This window comes from Macaca mulatta, chromosome X, assembly GCF_049350105.2.
Source record: "Macaca mulatta isolate MMU2019108-1 chromosome X, T2T-MMU8v2.0, whole genome shotgun sequence".
Classification (NCBI taxonomy): domain Eukaryota; kingdom Metazoa; phylum Chordata; class Mammalia; order Primates; family Cercopithecidae; genus Macaca; species Macaca mulatta.
Window position 1 is genome coordinate 46,551,474 of NC_133426.1, and position 21,080 is coordinate 46,572,553.

Below are 21,080 nucleotides of genomic sequence, written 5' to 3' on the forward strand. Positions count from 1 at the left end.
ACAACTCAACAAAAACATGAATAAAGAATATGAACAGGCGGCCGGGCGCAGTGGCTCATTTCTATAATCCCAGCACTTTGGGAGGCCAAGGTGGGCAGATCACGGGGTCAAAGAGATTGAGACCATTCTGGCCAACATGGCGAAACTCTGTCTCTACTAAAAATACAAAAATTAGCTGGGCGTGGTGGCGCACACCTGTAGTCTTAGCTACTCAGGAGGCTGAGGCAGGAGAATCGCTTGAACCCGGGAGGCAGAGGTTGCAGTGAGCTGACATCACACCACTGCACTCCAGCCTGGAAACAGAGCGAGACTCCGTCTCAAAAAAAAAAAAAAAGAATATGAACAGGCAAGCCACAGAAGAGGAAATCTAACTAGTCAATAACATATGAAATGATAAATACTTTCAATAGTGATCAGGGAAGTGAAAATTATAATAACATACCAATTTACCCTTGCCATATTACCAAAATTTAAAATCTATAATTCTGTGTGTGTGTGTGCACAAGTCTAAATTACACACTATCTGTAACATTAATTTTGCCACATAAGGTTATAAAGCTTTGCATTTTAACATTGATGATTTCTATTCAAAAGCTGAATTCCATACATTTCATGAAGCTGTATCTGCCCACCCGGCTGCAATCCATGCTTTTCAGGGATTAATTTGACATAATGTTAAAACCCACTCTTTTTATTTCAAAGACTGGTAATAAAATACTAGCAAGTATTTTCCCAGTCCATAGGCCTTTACAGGACTCAAAAGCAATAGGTCAAAACCACTTAATGTACTTCAGCTCTAACATACCCCTTAAAAGCGTAAGAGTGTTGGCCGGGTGTGGGGGCTCACGCCTGTCATCCCAGCACTTTGGGAAGTGGAGGCAGGCAGATCACTTGAGTCCAGGAGTTCAAGAGCAGCCTGGGCAACATGGCGAAACCCTGCGTCTACCAAACAAACAAACAAACTTAGCCAGGTGTCGTGGCATGTGCCTGTAACCTCAGCTACTTTGGAGGCTGAGGCAGAAGATCAATTGAGCCCAGGAGGTTGAGGCTGCAATGAGCCAAGATGGCACCATTACTCTCCAGCCTAGGCAACAGAGAGCCCCCCTCTCAAAAAATTTTTAAAAAGAAGAAAAACAAAGTATAAGAGTGTTAAGGTTGAAGACGCTAAGGAAGAAAATTTCTTTAGAGAGAGCCATTTGAAAGCTGCGACATTTTCTCTTCCCAATAGGTGAGTGAGGAGTGTGTTCACCCCGCCCCAATCTGATGAGAAGGATTTCAAAGAGATGACCTGTTTGATATATATCCACTAGACTTTAGGGGACACAGAGAACTTGGCACCTGACTTTCACGTAGAAAAACTTTACAAATGACAGGCTGAGGCAGTCTGTGGTAGTAGAGAAGAGGTTGCATGGGGGTGAACTGTGGGTCTTAACCCCACAATCACACACACTCCACAAGCCAGATGTGGACCCTCTGGACATGAACGGGGCTGGGTTACTTTGGAAAGAGGGCTTTTTGCTAGCATCAAGGTGACCTCGGCGAAAGGAGACTGAAGGTACACCATGGGGCCCAGGGATATATTAATAACTGGTTGGGAAAGTGGCCCTTCCTGCATCAAGGAAATTGCAGTCAGGGGGCTCCAGCTAGGACATCTCCAAGGAAACCATAAAGTTCCAAGAACAGGAAGAATGAGTCTTTGGAATCTGCAACATAGAGAGGGCATCCATATTAGATTACAACTTTGTCAGTTAGGTCAAACCTTTTTTTGCCCATTGTATCTCTTTCCTTCCTTCCTCACCCACTGCATTCAAGGGGCCAGAGATGGCCTAGGTGTTGAGTGGGGGAGAAAGGCAAGGGAGAAGAACTAGCTGGAAAAGTAAAGAAAGAAAACACTGAGCATGCTCTTTTTGCCACTAAAATCTTTCAGCCTGAAGCAGGTATTTGCTGGGAGAGAACTTTTCCTTTTTTTTTTTTTTTTTTTTTTTTTGAGACGGAGTCTCGCTCTGCCGCCCAGGCTGGAGTGCAGTGGCCGGATCTCAGCTCACTGCAAGCTCCGCCTCCCGAGTTCACGCCATTCTCCTGCCTCAGCCTCCCGAGTAGCTGGGATTACAGGCGCCCGCCACCTCGCCCGGCTAGTTTTTTGTATTTTTTAGTAGAGACGGGGTTTCACCGTGTCAGCCAGGATGGTCTCGATCTCCTGACCTTGTGATCCCCCCGTCTCGGCCTCCCAAAGTGCTGGGATTACAGGCTTGAGCCACCGCGCCCGGCCGAGAACTTTTCCTTTAAATGAACTTCATCGTTTTCAATACTATATGTGATTAGACTTACTTTGAAACTAAAATAAGACTACCACTGATCCTCAGAAATTGAAAGGATGATAAGGGAATATTAAGAACAACTTTATACTAATAAATTTGACGGACAAAACTGACAAACTCCTTGAAAGACACAAATTATTGGCTAGGCGCGATGGCTCATGCGTATAATCCCAGCACTCTGGGAGGCCTAAGCGGACGGATCACATGAGGTCATGAGTTCAACACCAGCCTGGCCAACATGGCAAAACCCCATCTCTACTAAAAATACAAAAATTAGCCAGGCATGGTGGTGTACACCTATAATCCCAGCTACTCGGGAGGCTGAGACACGAGAATCACTTGAACCCGGGAGGCAGAGATTGCAGTAAGCCAGTTGGTGCGCCACTGCACTCTAGCCTGGGCGACAGAGTGAGACTCTGTCTTTAAAAAAAAAAAAAAAAAAAAAAAAGAAAGAAAGGAAAGAAGAAAGACACAAATTATGAAAGCTCATTCAAGAAGAAATAGATAATCTGAATAACCCAGTATCTATCAAACTTTTAAGGAAGAAAGAATACAATTCTACATAAACTCTTTCAAAGAATTGGAAAGAGGAGGGAATACTTCCCAACTTGTTCTGTGATCTTATTATCTTGATTGTGGTGATGTGATCCTGGGTGTATACATGTCAACACTTACCAAAACTGTTTGCTTTATTTTTTATTTATTTATTATTTTTTATTTATTTATTTATTTTTCTTTTTTTTTTGAGACGGAGTCTCGCTCTGTCGCCCAGGCTGGAGTACAGTAGAACAATCATAGCTCACTGTAACCTCAAACTCCTAGGCTCAAGTGATCCTCCCACCTTAGCTTCCTGAGTAGCTAGGACTACAGGCATGTGCCACCATGCTCAGCTAATGTTTTTTATTTTTGGTAGAGATGGGATCTTGCTATGTTGCTCAGGCTGGTCTTGAACTTCTGGTCTCAAGCAATCTCCCCACCTCTCCAAGTGCTGGAATTACAGGTGTGAGCCACTGTGCCCATCCCTGTTTACTTTAAGTATGTATAATTTCTTGTATGCCAAATTAAACCACAGTAAAGGGTTTAAAATAGCTAAATCAGTACTTAGATAGTTATGGCATTCACAATGCTTATATTAGAAAAGAAAGGTCTCAGATGATGACCTTATGAAACTAGAAAAAGAGCAAATTAAATTCAAACTAGCAGAAAGACAGAAATAAAAAAGATAAAAGCAAGAATGAATGAAATCGAGGTTTCCATTTCTAGCCACAATGGAGTAAGTCTACTACAGCCTCTCCTACTGATTTTTGCAACAAAAATCTCTGGACAAAATACATAAAGTAACTACCTGAGGACTCTGACAAGTCAACAAAACCAGGAAGACTACGGAGGTGACTCAAAAAGTAGAGAAACAACTCATACATCAGTGGGTTCCCCTTTTATCCCTCATCTTCTCTCTCAAGACTTTGACCCAAATACAGGTCCCAGTGGCTTATGAATATACACAAGCCCTGAGTTCATCCAGGGACTCTTCACTCAAGAGAAAGCAAAGCTACATACCAAGCCTTGAGAACTGAACTAAGATTTAAGCCACAGCTCAAGTCTGAGACTAACACCTGAGTGACAAATGTAAGCAGGGCAGTGAAGGCTTTGAACACTGCACAAAGACCGAACCCACCACTCGAGTCTCTAACCCCTAAATGGCACGTGCACACGACAGACTGAAAGGCTTTGAAAACTGAACTGGTTGGAACTGATACCCATAGAAGGTGAGACAGACCTAGTGGTTTATTACCTGATAAAGATGAAAAGCAATAATGGGCTGGTCGCGGTGGCTCTCGCCTGTAATCCCATCACTTTGGGAGGCCAAAGTGGGTGGATCACTTGAGGTCAGGAGCTCGGGACCAACCTGGCCAACATGGCAAAACCCCCATCTCTACTAAAAACACAAAAAATTAGCCAGAGATGGTGGCAGGCGCCTGTAATCTCAGCTACTCGGGAGGCTGAGGCAGGAGAACTGCTTGAACCTGGGAGGCAGAGGTTGCAGATTGCAGTGAGCTGAGATTGTGCCACTGCACTCCAGCCTGGGCAACAGAGTGAAACTCTGTCTCAAAAAAAAAAAAAAAAAGAAAAAAAAAAGAAAAAAAGAAAAAAGAAAAGCAATAACGACACAGTCACCACTATCCAGGATAGAATCCAAAATTATTCAGCATAACAACCAATCACAAAAAATAAAAATAAAAAATAAAAAAATTGTGACCAATTCTCCAGGGAAAAAGACAATTAACAGATGCCAATCCTGAAATAACCCAGGTGCTGGAAATATCAAAGACATTTACGTAGTTATGACATTTAAGCTCTATGAGGTATTGGCAAACACCTGAAATGAATGGATAAACAGACGTTCTCAACAGAGAAACAGAAACTGTAAAAATAAAAAAATTGTAAAAATGATTGGAAAAAAAAACAGGGCCTCTAGGGACCTGCAGGGCAATACCAAAAGGTCCAATGTACATGTCATTAGAGTCCTCAAAGAAGGAGAAAAAGAAACTAGTGTAGAAAAAAAGATTGCAAAAAATAATAACCAAAAACTTCCCATATTTGGAAAAAGACATATATTTACAGACTCAAAAAGCACAGTACACCAGAATCAATATAAACTCAAAAGAAACACCAGAAACATTATAATCAAAAGCCTGGAAAGCCAACTTAAAACATTTCTAATACAGCCAGAGGAAAAAAAGGTACACTGTCTATGAGGAAACAATGATTCAAAGGACTGCAAAATTCTCATCAGAAACAGTGGAGGTCAGAAAACAATAGAACATCTTAAAAATACTAAAGGAAAAAAAATGTCAATCCATAATTCTACATCCGGCAAAAACACCCTTCAAGAATGAAGACAAGTGCTCACTGTCTAAAATTGGAACATATACTAAAATTGGAACAATACAGAGAAGATTAGCATGGCTCCTGTGTAAGGATGACATGCAAATTCATGAAGGGTTTCATATTTTTTTATAACACAAAGGATAAATGCTTGAGGGGATGGATACCCCATTCACTCTATGATTATTACACATCATATGCCTGTATCAAAATATCTGATGTACCCCATAAACATATATACCTACTGTTTACCCATAAAAGTAAAAATTTAAAAAAAGATGAAATTTTAAAATTATCAGGTGAAGGAAAATTAAGAGATTTTTGTCAGCAGCAGACTTCTAAGAGAAATGCTGTAGGTTCTTCTTCAGGTGAAGGGAGATGATATCAGAGGGAAACATGGAACTTTAGGTATAAATGAGGAGCAACAGAAATGGCAAAATATCTGGGTAAATGTAATGGATAATTTTTCTCCTTTTGAATTCTTTAAGATATATATGATAGTTGAAAGCAAAAAAATATAACACTGTCTAGGGGATTTAAAATGTTATGTAGATGTAATATGTTCAAAAACTGTAACATAAAAGAAAGAAATTAAAGACATCTATACTGTTGTAAAGCTTCTACATATTACTTGAACTATTAAACTATAAGTAGAATGTGAAAGGTTCTATGTGACTATCTTAGTGTCTACAGCAGCCATTGATTTTTAAAAATAACAACCAGGCATGACATCACACACCTGTAGTCCAAGATACTTGGGAGAGTGAGGCAAGAGGATTGCTTGTGCCCAGGAGCTCAAGACCAGCATGGGCAACACAGTGAGAACCCTATCTTAAAAAATTAAATAAATAGGGCCAGACACGGTGGTTCACGCCTGTAATCCCAGCACTTTGGCAGGCCAAGGCAGGTGGATCACCTGAGGTCAGGAGTTCAAGATCAGCCTGACCAATATGGTGAAACCTCATCTATACTAAAAATACAAAACTTAGCTGGGCGTAGTGCTGTGCACCTGTAGTCCCAGCTACTCAGGAGGCTGAGACAGGAGAAACGCTTGAACCCAGGAGGCAGAGGTTGCAGTGAGCCGAGATCGCACCATTGCACTTCAGCCTGGGCAACAGAGCAGGACACCATCTCAAATAAATACATAGATATATTAGATAGATAGATAGATAGACAGACAGACAGACAGACCGACAGATAGGCCAGGTGTGGTGGCTCATGCCTGGAATCCCAGCACCTTGGGAGGCTGAGGTGGGCAGATCACTTGAGGTCAGGAGTTCAAGACCAGCCTGGCTAACATGGTGAAACCCCATCTCGACTAAAAATACAAAAATTAGTTGGGTATGGCAGTGTGCACCTGTAGTCCCAGCTACTCGGGAGGCTGGTGCAGGAGAGTCGCTTGAACCAGGATGGTGGAGCTTGCAGTGAGCCAAGATCGCGCCACTGCACTCCAGCTTGGGTGACAGAGCGACTCATTCTCAAAAGAAAAACAATAAATAAATAAATAAAAATTTAATTTAAAAACAAGACAGTGACAAAAAGTAAAAAGGAACATTTAAAATATAATAATATTATAATTAAATATTATAATCGCACTTCTGGAAATTCATCCCAGAAAAATAAAAACTTATTATAAAAACCTACACAGAAATGTTTGTAGCAAATTTATTTGTAATAGCCCAACACTGGATACAACCTAGATGTCCTTCAACAGGGGAATGGTTAAACAAACATGCATACCATGGAATGCTACTTAGCAATAAAAAGAATCAAGCTTGATACACACAACAACCTGAATGAATCTCTGGAGTATTATGCTGAGTGAGAAAGAACTAATCCCTTACAGTTAGATACAGTATGATTCCATTATATAGCATTTTTCAAATGACAAAATCATAGAAACAGATAACAGATTATTAGTTACCAGGCTATAAGACGAGATGGACTGGGAGAAAATTGGTATGACTATAAAAGAGTGACGGCCAGGCGTGGTGTCTCACGCCTGTAATCCCAGCACTTTGGGAGGCCAAGGCGGGCAGATCACTTGAGATGTGGAGTTCGAGACCAGCCTGGCCAACATGGTGAAATCCCGTCCTCTACTAAAACACAAAAATTAGCCAGGCATGGTGGCAGGTGCCTGTAATCCCAGCTACTCGGGAGGCTGAGACAGGAGAATCGCTTGAACCCAGGAGGCAAAGGTTGCAGTGAGACCAGATCACGCCATTGCACTCCAGCCTGGGCCACAGAGTGAGACTCCATCTCAAAAATAAATAAATAAATAAATACATAAATAAATAATAAAAAGAGTGACATGAGGGATCCTTGCAGTGATAGAAATGCTCCATATTTGATCTGTATAGATGTCAATATCCTGGTTGGGATACTGTACTACAGTTTTGCAAGATGTTACCTACCAATGGGGGGAACTGGATAAAGGGTACATTACAATCTCTTGGTATTATTTCTTACAAGTGCATGAGAATGTATAATAATCTCAAAACAAAAAGTTTAAGAAAGTATTTGGGGGGAGGGGGAGGGGGAGGGATAGCATTAGGAGATATACCTAATGTAAATGACGAGTTAACGGGTGCAGCACACCAATATGGCATATATAACAAACCTGCACATTGTGCACATGTACCCTAGAACTTAAAGTATAATAAAAAAAAGTAAAAAAAAAAAAAAAAAGAAAATATTCAAATGTTCCAAAGAAGAGAGGAATGAGAGAGTAGAATAACAACAATCAGAAAAAGGGGGACAAAGAAGAAAGAAATAATAAAATGGTAGACCTACATCCAACAATGTCAATAATTACAAAAACACGCCAATTTAAAAGGCAAATTGTCAGTTGAGACTAAAAACACAAGATTCAACTATATCATGTCTACAAGAAACCCAATTTAAATATAAAGAATCTCTGTTCAACAAGAGGCACAAGAAAGACAGTGAAAAGACAATCGAGACTGGGCACAGTGGCTCATGACTCTAATCCCAGCAGTTTGGGAGGCCGAGGTGAGCGGATTGCCTGAGCTCAGGAGTTCGAGACCAGCCTGGGCAACATGGTGAAATCCCATCTCTACTAAAATACAAAAAATTAGCTGGGCATGGTGGTGCACGCCTGTAATCCCAGCTATTTGGGAGGTTGAGGTGGAAGAATTGCTTGAGCCCGGTAGGTGGAGGTTGCCCGGGAGGTGGAGGTTGCAGTGAGCCAAGATCGCACCACTGCACTCCAGCCTGGGTGACAAAGCGAGACTCTGTCTCAAAAAAAAAAAAAAAAAAAAAAGACAATCTAAACAAAGGACAGTATACTTGCAATAAAGCATTAATATGTACTCTACTGAAAATAGTGCCACCAGGCATGGTGGCTCATGCCTGTAATCCTAACACTTTGGGAGACTGAGGCAGGTGGATTGCTTGAGCCCAGGAGTTTGAGACCAATCTGGGCAACATGGCTAAACCCCATCTCTACAAAAAAATACAAATATTAGCTGGGTGTGGTGGTGCATGCCTGTAGTACCAGCTACTCAGGATGCTGCGGAAGTAGGATCACTTGAGCCCAAGGAGGTTGAGGCTGCAGTGAGTCATGATTTCCTGGGCAACAAACTGAAACACTGTCAAAAAAAAAAAAAAAAAAAAAAAAAAAAAGAAAAGAAAAGAAAGAAAAGAAGAGAAAAGAAAAGAAAGAAAGAAGTACTATGGGCCAGGCGCAGTGGTTCACACCTGTCATCCCAGTACTTTGGGAGGCCAAGAGGGGGGTGGATCACCTGAGGTCAGGAGTTCAAGACCAGCCTGGCTGACATGGCAAAATCCCATCTCTACTAAAAATACAAAAATTAGCCAGGCGTGGTGGCACATACCTGCAATCCCAGCTACTCGGGAGGCTGAGGCAGGAGAACGGCTTCAACGCAGGAGGCAGAGGTTGCAGTGAGCTGAGATCTCCCCACTGCACTCTACCCTGGGTGACAGAGCAAGACTCTGTCTCAAAAAACAATAAAAAAATAAAATAAAATAAAGAAAACAGTGCTATGAATAAGTAGGAGGAAGACACATACCATAAGAAAAAAAAGAGTTGAAGACTTACGCAGGCGCTGTGTAAGATTTACACAAGTCACTCAAGTTCTCTATAAAATATGAAATGAGGATCAATTACATTACTAATCAAGGAAACAAAAGTTTCAATCACAATAAGATACTAATACACACCTACCAGAATGGGAACAAATAATAGTCTGACAAGCAGAAGTGGCACAGAGGGAGCATCTACAAATGCTTTACAAACCAACAACATCACAAACAACATTTGGCCTTATCTATAAATTATTCACACCTCCAGAACCCAGACACTACAACCTAGGTATACACATTAGTAAAGCTCTCACAGCAAATGTTCCTAGCAGACATGTAAAATAATGGCAGTATTATCATTAGCTATACTAGCCTTAAAACGGAAACAACCCAAACTCTATCAAGAGAGTAAATACTGGCTGAGTGCAGTGGCTGACACCTGTAATCCCGCACTTTATGAGGCCAAGACAGGAGGATTTCTTGAGGCCAAGAGTTCAAAACCAGCCTGGGTGATATAATGAGACTCCATCTCTACATGAAAAATAAGAATAGCTGAGTACAGTGGCACATGCCTATAGTACTGTCTACTCAGGAGGCTGAGGCAGCAGGCTTGCTTAAGCCCAGGAGTTCAAGCCTGCAATGAGCTATGATCACACCACTGCACTCCAGCCTAGGTAGCAGAGTGAGACCCTATTTCTAAAAAATAAATAATTTAAAAGACAGAAGAGTAGGTACTTTTAATTGTGTGATACCCAAACTAGAACACTATCCTGCAATGAAAATAAACATCATGGCTGAATCTCACAACTATAATAGTGAATAAAAGAAACAAGTCACAAAATAATTCATACAGATGATTCTGTTTTCATAAAGCTCAAAGAAGAAAAAGTTCAAACTAAACAATATATTGCCTGTGGATATAAATATAGACAGCAGAAGCTCTAACAAAAATCTTAAAATAATTATCCCCAAATTTGGGATACAGGTTACATCCAGGAGAGAGGTAGGAGGATACAATCTGGAAGGGGTAGAGTCGTAGTTCTCAACCTAAATGGTGATTATCCAGGTGTTAGCTATGTATTTCTTTTGAAAAGTATGCATGTGTTCTAAATGCTCTTCTGTATGCAAGATATAGTAATCAATAAGGATTTCTATCTCAAAGAAATAGAAAATGAAAAACACAAAAATAAACACAATCAAAAGTTGGTTCTGTGAAAAGATTAATACAATGGATAAATCTTAAGTCAGACTGATCAAGAAAAAACATACATTATCAATATTAGGAGAACAACATTACAGATCCTACAAATATTAAAAAATAATAAGGAAATCTTATGAAAAAAACTTTATTTTATTTAATTTATTTATTTATTTAGAGACGAAGTCTCACTCTGTTGCCCAAGCTAGAGTGCAGTGGCACGATCTTGGCTCACTGCGACCTCCGCCTCCTGGTTTCAGGCGATTCTCCTGCCTCAGCCTCCCGAGTAGCCAGGACTACAGGCACATGCCACCATGCCCGGCTAATTTTTGTATTTTTAGTAGAGATAGGGTTTCACTATGTTGGCCAGGCTGGTCTTGAACTCCTGACCTCGAGATCCGCCTGCCTCAGCCTCCCAAAGTGCTGGGATTACAGGCGTGAGCCACCCCGCCTGGCCAAAAAAAACTTTATATCAAAAACTTGATAGTTTCGATGAGACAAATTCCTTCAAGGCCACAAACCACCAAAGCTTGCTCAAGAAGAAAACAGTTATCTGAATATACCTATAATTATAAAAAAAAAAAAAACGAATTTGTAGCCGGGCGTGGTAGCTCATGCCTCTAATCCCAGCACTTTGAGAGGCTGAGGCTGGTAGATCACCTGACATCAGGAGTCTGAGACCACCCTGGCCAACATGGTGAAACCCTGTCTCTACTAAAAACACAAAACTTAGCTGGGCATAGTGGTGTTTGCCTGTAATCCCACTTACTCAGGAGGTTGAAGCAGGAGAATTGCTTAAACCCAGGAGGCGGAGGTTGTGGTGAGCCAAGATCGTGCCATTGTACTCCAGCTTGGGCAACAAGAGTGAAACTCCGTCTAAAAAAAAAAAAAAAAAAAAAAAAAATTTGTAGTTCAAAATTTCCCCTCAAAGAAAATGCTAGGCCCAGATGTCTTCACTGATGAACTCTACAAAACATTTAAGAAATAATGCTAGTCCTATATAAATTTCAGAAAACAGAAGAGGAGGAAACACTTCCCAACTCATTTTATGAGGCCAGCATAACCCTGACGTCAAAACCAGACACAAACAGTGTAAGTGAAGAAAACTACAAACAATTATGACACATAAACATAGATGCAAAATAATAAAGTATGAGCAAAAATAAATAGAAGCATATCAAATGAATGATCATTTGATCATTATCACTTGATCATTATCAAGTGATATGATCATTATCAAGTGGGGTTTACACAGGTAATGGAAAGGCTGGTTCAATATCTGCAAATTGGCTAGGCATGGTGGCTCACACCTGTAATCCCAGCACTTTGTGAGACAGAGGCAGGTGGATCACCTGAGGTCAGGGGAGTTTGAGACCAGCCTGACCAACATGGAGAAACCCCGTCTCTACTAAAAAAAAATGCGCGCGCACACACACACACACACACACACACACACACACACACACACATTAGCCGTCCATGGTGGCAGGTGCCTATAATCCCAGCTACTCGGGATGCTGAGGTGGGAGAAACACTTGAACTTGGGAGGCGGAGCTTGCAGTGAGCTGAGATCGTGCCACTGCACTCCAGCCTGGGCAACAGAGCGAGATTCCGTCTCAAAAAAAAAAAAAAAGAAAAGAAAAAGAAAAATCTGCAAATTAACTAGGCATGGTAGCTCACACCTGTAATCCCAGAACTTTGGGAGGCTGAGACGGAGGATCACTTGAGGCCAAAAGTTCAAGACCAGCCTGGGCAATACAACAAGACCTCATCTTTACAAAAAATTTTAAAAATAGCTGGGCATGGTGGTACATGCCTGTAGTCCCAGCTACCCTGGAGGCTAAGGCAGGAGGATCACTTGAGCACAGGAGTTTGAGGCCACAATGAACTATGACCACACCACTGCACTCCAGCCTGGGGAACAGAATGAGACTCCATCTCTAAATGTAATAATAATTACTTAATTAATTTAAAAATAAAGGAGAAGAAGCATGATTATATTGATTGATGCAGAAAAAGCATTCACGACATTCAGCATCAATTCATGATAAAAACTCAAAAAACTAAGATTAAAAGGAATAATCCTCAACCATTGTCAGGCCACCAATGGAAAACTCTACAAATAAAAAATTATACTTAATAATGAGAAAGTGAGTACTTTTGCCCTAAAATCAGGAATAAAGCAAAGAAGTCATTCTCACTATGCCTATTCAACACAATACTCAAGATCCTAGCCAGTAAAAAATGGCAAAAAGAGGCCGGGCACGGTGGCTCATGCCTATAATCCCAGCACTTTGGGAGACCGAGGCAGGTGGATCACCTGAGGTCGGGAGTTCGAGACCAGCCTGATGAACATGGAGAAACCCTGTCTCTACTAAAAATACACACACAAAAAAAAATTAGCTGGGCATCATGGTGCATACCTGTAATCCCAGCTACTTGGGAGGCTGAGGCAGAAGAATCACTTGACCTCAGGAGATGGAGGTTGCGGTGAGCCAAAGTCATGCCATTGCACTCCAGCCTGGGCAACAAGAGTGAAACTCCTCAAAAAAAAAAAAAAGGCAAAAAGAGAAGTAAAAGACATCCAGATTGGAAAGGAAGAAACAAAACTGTCTTTTTTACAACTACATGATTGTTTACATAGGAAATGCCAAGCTATCTACAAAAAAGTTACAAGTATTAATATGTACACTTAGAAAGGTCCCAGGATACAAGATCAATATACAAAAATCAATGGCATTTCTATAAGATAGTACTGGCCAATGGGAAATTGAAATTAAACAAAACACCATTTATAGTATCTTATAAGAACATAAAATGCAGATATGAATTAAAATGTGAAAGACTTATGCATTCAAAACTACAAAACATTGAGATAAAATTTAAGAAGATCTAAATAGAGATACATGCTATTCATTAATTGGAAGACTCAATATTGTCAGTATATCAATGATCCACAGATTCAGTGTAATCCCATACAAAAATCCCTGCGGGCTTTTGTGTACAAATTCACAAGCTGATTCTAAGATTTATATAAAAACTCCAAGGACCTAGAATGGGCAAAACATTAGGAAAGGAAGAGCAAAGTTGGAAAATTCATACTTCCTGATTTGAACACTTAACATTAGGCTACAGTAATTAAACAGTGTATTACTGACGTATAGACAGACGCATCTGTGTTCAACTGTTTGGTTTTTTTTGAGACAGGGTCTTGCTGTACCCCAGGCTGGAGTGGCAGTGGCGTGATCACGGCTCACTGCAGCCTCGTCCTCTCGTGCTCAAGCAATCCTCCCACCTCAACCTCCCAAGTAGTGGGGACTACAAGTGCATACCATCATGCTTGGCAAATTTTTAAAATATTTTGTAGAGACGGGGGCTCACTATGTTGCCTAGGCTAGTCTCAAGCTCCCAGGCTCAACTGATCCTCCCACCTCAGCCTCCCAAAGTGCTCGGATTACAAATGTGAGTCGTTGTGCCTGGCCATGCAAAGGTTATCAGCAACGATGGCAAAGTAAGTCAACAACAACAACAACAACAAAACAGTGTTTTCAAAAATGCTGCTGGAAAAATTGGATATACATATGCAAAAAAAACCCCTGACCCTCACCTCATGTCAGATTTACAAACTTAACTCATTCTTTGTCATAGGTCTAAATTTAAGAGCTAAAATTATAAATCTTCTGAAAGAAGACATAGGAGAAAATCTCCATTGCTCTGAGTCAGAGATTTGTTAGATAGGATACAAAAAGCATGAACCATAAAAGAACTTGATAAACTGGGCCTTATCAAAATTAAAAACGTCTACTCTACACAGCACAGTTGAGAAAAAAAGAAGCCATAACCTGGGAGTACATAGTTAAAGGACTTGCATCAAGAATATACAAAGAACCAGCCGGACGCAGTGGCTCACGCCTGTAATCCCAGTACTCCGGGAGGCTGAGGAGGGTGGATCACCTGAGGTCAGGAGTTTGAGACCAGCCTGGCCAACATGGTGAAACCTCGTCTCTACTAAAAATACAAAAATTAGCTGGGCATGGTGGCGTGTGCCTGTAACCCCAGCTACTCAGGAGGCTGAGGCAGGAGACTTGCTTGGAACCCAGGAGGCGAGGTTGCAGTGAGCCAAGATTGCACCACTGTACTCCAGTCTGGGAAACAGAGCGAGACTCCATCTCAAAAAAATATATAAAGAACCTTACAATTTAATAGCAAAGAAAAATGGCAAAAGATTACAACAAATACTTCCATAAAGAAGATATAAAGAAGATACAAAGATGGCAAATAAGGGCTCAACAATATTCATCATTAGAGAAATGCAAAATTAAATCACAATGAGATCCTCCTACATACCTACTAGAAAAAAAGGACTAACACTAACAACACCAAGTGCTTGCAAGGATGAGAAACACATGGAGCTCGCGTACATTGCTAGTGGAAAAAAAAAGTGCTATAGCCACATTGGAAAACAGTTTAGCAGTGTTTGATGAAGTATTCCGCCCTGGGAATAATGTTCTCTCAAGTTTATTTTTGAATAAATAAAGAGATAATATAAAAAACAAGAGTTGAGTGGGAGGAAGGTACTGAAAAGAGGAGGACTCTGAAAATAGGTGGTATCAAGTCAGATTTGTAAGAGTCTGAGAAGGAATACGAAGAGAAAATAGAAAACAGTGTGAGGTTTAAAGTGTTTACCACAAAATAAGAGCAGGCAAGAAGATGGTGGGTACCAGGCTGGGTAGAGTAAAGGTCACTAGCAAAGCTTTGTTGCCTATACCAACTCCAAAAAATAATGTATGATAATTTCCTTGAGTCTAAAAAATAAAAGACTCCAACTTTCAGCCTGAAAGGGCCCACAGTATGCCCAGTAAAGAGGAAATGCTGACATTTGCATCTACTCTGGTAAAAATATATAAGCACAAGAAGGGAGAATAAGTCTTAAAAGCTTCCAGAAAGGTGGTGGGAGAGGAATGAGAAGAGGCTTGGCACTTCTCACTAACAAGCCAGGAGGGTGGAAGGTAGAAATGGGATCTCAGAACAAGAGTGGCCACAATCTATGGGAACGCCAAGCAAAGAACGCAGAGACTGTAACCAGTGGCCAGGCAGAGGCCTCATTTGGACATGACAACAGTTCCGCTCATCAGAGCCTAGGCATGTCCACAAGTCCGGGGCTCTCAGAAGAGCTCCTGAGCTCATCCCAGAGGCCAAGCTGTCACCAACCAACCTGGTCCCTTTCCCCGGCCTGACTCACCTGGCCTGTCCTCACCTGCACAGGTCCGTACCGGGGTCCCTCCATCTGCCATCCAGGACTCTTCTCCTGGTCCCAACCTGAAGATCACATCTGGCTTCGCAACTAGATACCCTGTTCAGGGGACATGACACAGGACTTCGTTATTAACGCTGAGGAATTCCAGAACCTAGGCCCACCCCTGCAGGCTGAAGGTGGCACAGCCTCGGGGAAGGCCCCAAGCACACAGCTATCTGCCCCTCAGTACAGAACATTCACATAGCAAGCAAGGGCACCAACATGCTCTCCAGAGTCCAACGGGGACTACGAATACTGCACAGTTGGCTGTAACCCAAACTCACTGAGGGTGGTAACCCACACTCATTGTTCCCAGGCCCCGGAGCTTGGAGCAGCTGAGAAAGAAACACAGTACTGGGGGCATTCTGCATCACCCCGTGGCGCGGTCCCTCACCCACGGACACCAGGTGGCTGTAGTTCTCAAGCATGACATCCCTGTAGAGGTTCTTCTGGGCAGAGTCCAGTTGCTGCCACTCCTCCAGGGTGAAGTCCACAAACACATCCTTGAAGGTCAATGATTCCTGTAATGGCACATTCCTCTTTAGCATGCCAGGACCAGCCTGGGGCACCGGGACACGGCACCTCACGCACATGGAGGGCTTACTCTGTGCCCTCTAGGAGAAACTTGACAGATGAAGAGTGTGAGGCGCACAGAGCCTAAGTAACTAGCCCAGGTCACACAGCCAGGAATGAGGGAGTCGAATCCATGCGGTCTGGCTCCCGCATCCACACTGGCCTTTTTTTTTTTTTTTTTTTTTGAGACTGAGTCTTGCTCTGTCACCCAGGCTGGAGTGCAGTGGCGTAATCTCGGCTCACTGCAACCTCTGCCTCCCGGGTTCAAGCAGTTCTCCTGCCTCAGCCTCCAGAGTTGCTGGGACTACAGGAGCCCACCACCATGCCCGCCTAATTTTTGTATTTTTAGTACAGACGGGGTTTCACCATGTTGGCCAGGCTGGTCTCGAACCCCTGACCTCGTGATCTGCCCACCTTGGCCTCCCAAAGTGCTGGGATTACAGGCGTGAGCCATCGTGCCCGGCCTGGCCTTTCTTATATAATTGTTCTTATGCCAGTCACTAGTCAGTTTGGCATAGTATATTACATAGAGTATCTATATGACTAAAATCATTTTGAACTTTATAAGAGAAACAGATAGGCTATGAGAAATATCTCACCCTGGAAATTCATTCATTCAACACATGTTTACTGAATAGAGGCCAGACTGGTAAGTCCTGTGAAGTAAAGATGGATACAAAACCACACCTCTTGAACTCAAGGAGCTTCAGTTTAGTGGAGGGAGAAAAGCGACACTTAGACACTCATAGATGAAACCGAGGCAGCGAGGAAGCCTGCCTCACAGGGACAGTGACAGATGTAGGACAGGGTCCGGGTGGTCCACAAAGGAGGAAGTCAGTCCTGCCTGGGGCTGACAGAGCAGGCTTTGCAGGGGACACAGAGCTACAACGAACAGTTCTAAACATAGCTAATCAACCATGACAAACCGTTCTAACCTTCGCTCATCAATCATGAAATAAAGAACAGGAAGCCAGAGGTCTGTGGCCCAAGCAGCTGATTGAGGCAAAAGGGGAAAGGTCTGTGCTTGGCCTTGTCACCACCAAACAAGAACTCACTTCTACAATGGCCCCAATTCCTCGCAAAGACTAATAACCCACCTGTTTCTGCTCCAGATCCCATCCTGTCACACCCACACTTGCTGGCCTTCAATTCAAGCCACTCGTTGCACCCGTAAGGCCCAAATCAGCCACAGTGGCACTAGTTTACCCAGCTGTGCAGAAGAGGGGACAGGAAAGCCAGCCTGCCAGAGGGCGGTGACAGGCAGGTTTCTCCAGCAGGAGGGCTTCTCAGAGCAATCCAGGAGCTGGTAGCCCAAACTGCCCCTCCCTCGTGAGAGCTCCGCTGCCAGGGAACAAAACCACACTGCTGAGTGCTAGGATGAAACAAATGTTGCTTGGAAGCTCTAACCTGTTCCATAGACCAATATCTCTTGTAATGGTCCCAGTGGCATGGCTTCCAGGGTCCCAGCAAAAGATGTGCCCAGTTACATATCACTGAGTGACAATGTGCTCAGAAAACCCCAATCCATGGCTTCCTACCAGCCAGTCATAGTTTACTCAGTCCTCCAGTCCAGATGCAGTTTGTTTACCAATCCAGAGTCATTTTTATCTGGAGTAATGTCACCTGGTTTGATATTGTGAAATATATATTTGGTTTTTGTCCTGTCTCCTGGCAAAAGCTCCTGCAACCCTTGGAATAGACTCTGAAGTGATCAAAGTGTCTTTTATATGCTAATGAGATGACTGGTGCCTGGCTGCCCCTAGGTAGCTTCCAGATGGGAGCTGGTCACCAGAAAACCAGACAGGATTAGAGGGTTGGGAATTTCATCTCCATCCTCAAAACTCCTGGGAGGGCAGAGAAGATGAAGGCTGAGTTGACTACCAAGGGCCAGTGATGATCATGCCTCTGTGATGAAGCCTCCATAAAAACCCCACTGTGGCTGGGTGTGGTGGCTGGCTCCTGTGATCCCAGCACTATGGGTGGCTGAGGGAGGATCACTTGAGGCCAGGAGGTTGGGCCTGCAGTGAGCCAAGATTGCACCACTGTTCTCCAGCCTGGTGGACAGAGCAAGACCTTGTTTGTCAATTAAACTCTTTATTGCAAGTCCGTGGTCTCAGTGAATTGGTTTTGACTGTGCAGTGGGTGGGAATAACCCATTGGCTGGTTACAGTAAAAATATCTTAAATCAGCCAGGCACAGTGGCTCACACATGTAATCCCAGCACTTTGGGAGTCTGAGGCGGTTGTATCGCTTGAGGTCAGGAGTTCGAGACCAGCCTGGTCAACATGGTGAAACCCTGTCTCTTACTAAAAATACAAAAATTAGCCAGGTGTGGTGGTACACGCCTGTAATCCCAGCTACTCGGGAGGCTGAGGCAGGAGAATCACCTATAATCCCAGCTACTCAGGAGGCTGAGGCAAGAGAATCACTTGTACCCGGGAGGCAGAGGTTGCAGTAAGCCGAGATCACGCCACTGTACTCCAGCCCTCCAGTCTGGGTGATAGAGCTAGACTCTGTCTCAAAAAATATATATATATATGTATATATAAAAATATATGTGTGTGTGTGTGTGTGTGTATATATATGTATCTATAATCTATGCAGAAAAGATGACATTAGGAAAATCTGGTGGATTAGTCCATTCTCATGCTGCTAATAAAGACATACCTGAGACTGGCTAATTTATAAAGGAAAGTGGTTTAACTGACTCAGTTCAGCATGGCTGAGGAGGCCTCAGAAAATTTACAATCATGGCGGAAGGCGAAGGGGAAGTAAGACACCTTCTTTACAAGGCGGCAGGAAGGAGATGTGCAAGCAGGGGAAATGCCAGAAGCTTATAAAACCATCAGATCTCATGAGACTCACTTATTATCACGAGAACAGCATGGGGGGAACTGCCCCCATGACACATTACCTTCATCTGGTCCCGCCCTTGACACGTGGGGATTACAATTCAAGATGAGATTTTGGGTGGCGACATAGCCAAACCATATCTTCTGGCTAGGTATTTATGGAGGAAAAAATCTCAATAAAACTGAATTACCCATCTCACTCTGAACCCACAAATAAATTACACAGGGATGAGAGATTTAAAAAAAAAAAAAAAACTAGGACTCCCTCTGTCATCCGGGCCGGAGTGCAGTGGCACGATTATGGCTCACTGCAGCCTCAAGCTCCCAGGCTCAAGCAATCCTCCCGGACTCAAGTGATCCTCCTGCCTCAGCCCCGCAAAGTATTTGGGACTCCAGGTACAGGCCACCTCACCCAGCTAATTTTTGTATTTTCTGTAGAAACGAGGTTTCATCATGTTGCCAGGCTGGTCTCAAACTTCTGAGCTCAAGTGATCCACCCGTGTCAGCCTCCGAAAGTGCTGGAATTACTAGTGTAAGCCACCGCACCCAGCCTTAGAGATTTAAATGTGTACAAGATAACCGTAAAATAGATCAAAGTTTTTATAATTTTGTAGTGGCTAAAAGCCTTTAAAAAAAAAAAAAAGTCTCACTCTGTTGCCCAGGCTGGAGTGCAGTGGTGTGATCTCAGCTCACTGCAACCTCTGCCTCCCAGGTTCGAGTGATTCTCCCCCTCAGCCTCCCAAGTAGCTAGGACTACAGGTACCCACCACCACACCCAACTAATTTTTGTATTTTTAGTAGAGATGGGGTTTCACCATGTTGGCCAGGCTGGTCTCAAACTCCTGACCTCAAGTGATCCACCCGCCTCGGCATCCCAAAGTGCTAGGATTATAGGCATGAGCCACTGCTCCCAGCTGGCTAACAGCCTTTCTGAGCAATCCCCAAATTCAGAAGACATACAATCACAGACTGATCAACATGACTGCCTAGACATTAGAAATTTCTAAATAGCAGAATGAATTTTTTGTTTGTTTGTTTTTGGAAACAGGGTCTCACTCTTGTTGCCCAGGCTGGAATGCAGTTCACAGATCACTGCAGCCTCAACCTCCTGGGCTCAAGCAATCCTCCCACCTCAGCTTCCCTAGTAGCTGGAACTATAGGCACGCACCACCACACCCAGCTAATTTTTGTATTTTTTTGTAGAGACAAGGTTTTGCCATGTATCCCAGGCTGGTCTCAAACTCCCAAGCTTAAGCAATCCTCCTGCCTCAGCCTTCCAAGTGGTGGGATTACAGGCATGAGCCACAGCACTTGGCCAAAAATTATAATATTATGAAACATCAATATCAAAGTGAGAAAAGTATTTGAAATATACAAAACAATGGGCTAATCTCCTTTATACACTAAAATTCTAACAAATCATTATGAAAAAGACCACAACCTAACATACAACTGAACAAATATAAAATAAATATACAACTTATCATGTATTCCTTTCATATTCTTAAATGCTGAAAAGGTTGATAATACTTAGTACAGTCAAGTATGTGGAAAAAACACCAAAGAAGTTATAAACTATTTACAGCATTTTGGGGAGGAACAATTGGTTAATATATATCAAATTTTACATTGCAAATACCGTTTAACAAAGCAATGACCTTTCTAGGATTTTACCCTACACCTTTAACACATCAATAAGAAAAGACAGCCCAACAGTATGAATAAAATACTCATAGCAACAGAAATGTTAGAGGCCTAGAAACACAAAAAGATTATAAACCTCACTAAAATTCACATATATGCTCATTAAACAATAAGATACTGTCTTTTATCCATAAGAGTCACTGCTGATGAAGAATATTAGAAATTAAATACTCTCATATAAAGGATGA

General features: G+C 42.5%; 1 protein-coding gene and 1 non-coding gene across 17 annotated transcripts in view; one reads left to right on the forward strand and one right to left on the reverse strand.

The window, feature by feature from the left end:
- Positions 1-21,080, reverse strand: part of ZNF674 (zinc finger protein 674) — a 42,121-nt gene that overhangs the window by 11,066 nt on the left and 9,975 nt on the right. For 8 of the 16 annotated variants that reach the window (XM_028842176.2, XM_077988598.1, XM_028842177.2 and 5 more), the window contains 2 exons: positions 16,158-16,284; positions 15,710-15,820 (listed from right to left, as the gene is read on the reverse strand). In XM_028842176.2, the coding sequence (XP_028698009.1) occupies positions 15,710-15,820; positions 16,158-16,284 (238 nt within the window). Of the gene's footprint in view, positions 1-12,890; positions 13,011-15,709; positions 15,821-16,157; positions 16,285-21,080 lie in introns of all 16 variants that reach the window. The other 8 variants (XM_028842178.2, XM_015127284.3, XM_077988596.1 and 5 more) reach the window with 2 other exon arrangements.
- LOC114675150 (U6 spliceosomal RNA) lies at positions 5,231-5,333 on the forward strand. The gene has a single exon (XR_003726247.1). It is a non-coding gene; the product is annotated as a U6 spliceosomal RNA (small nuclear RNA).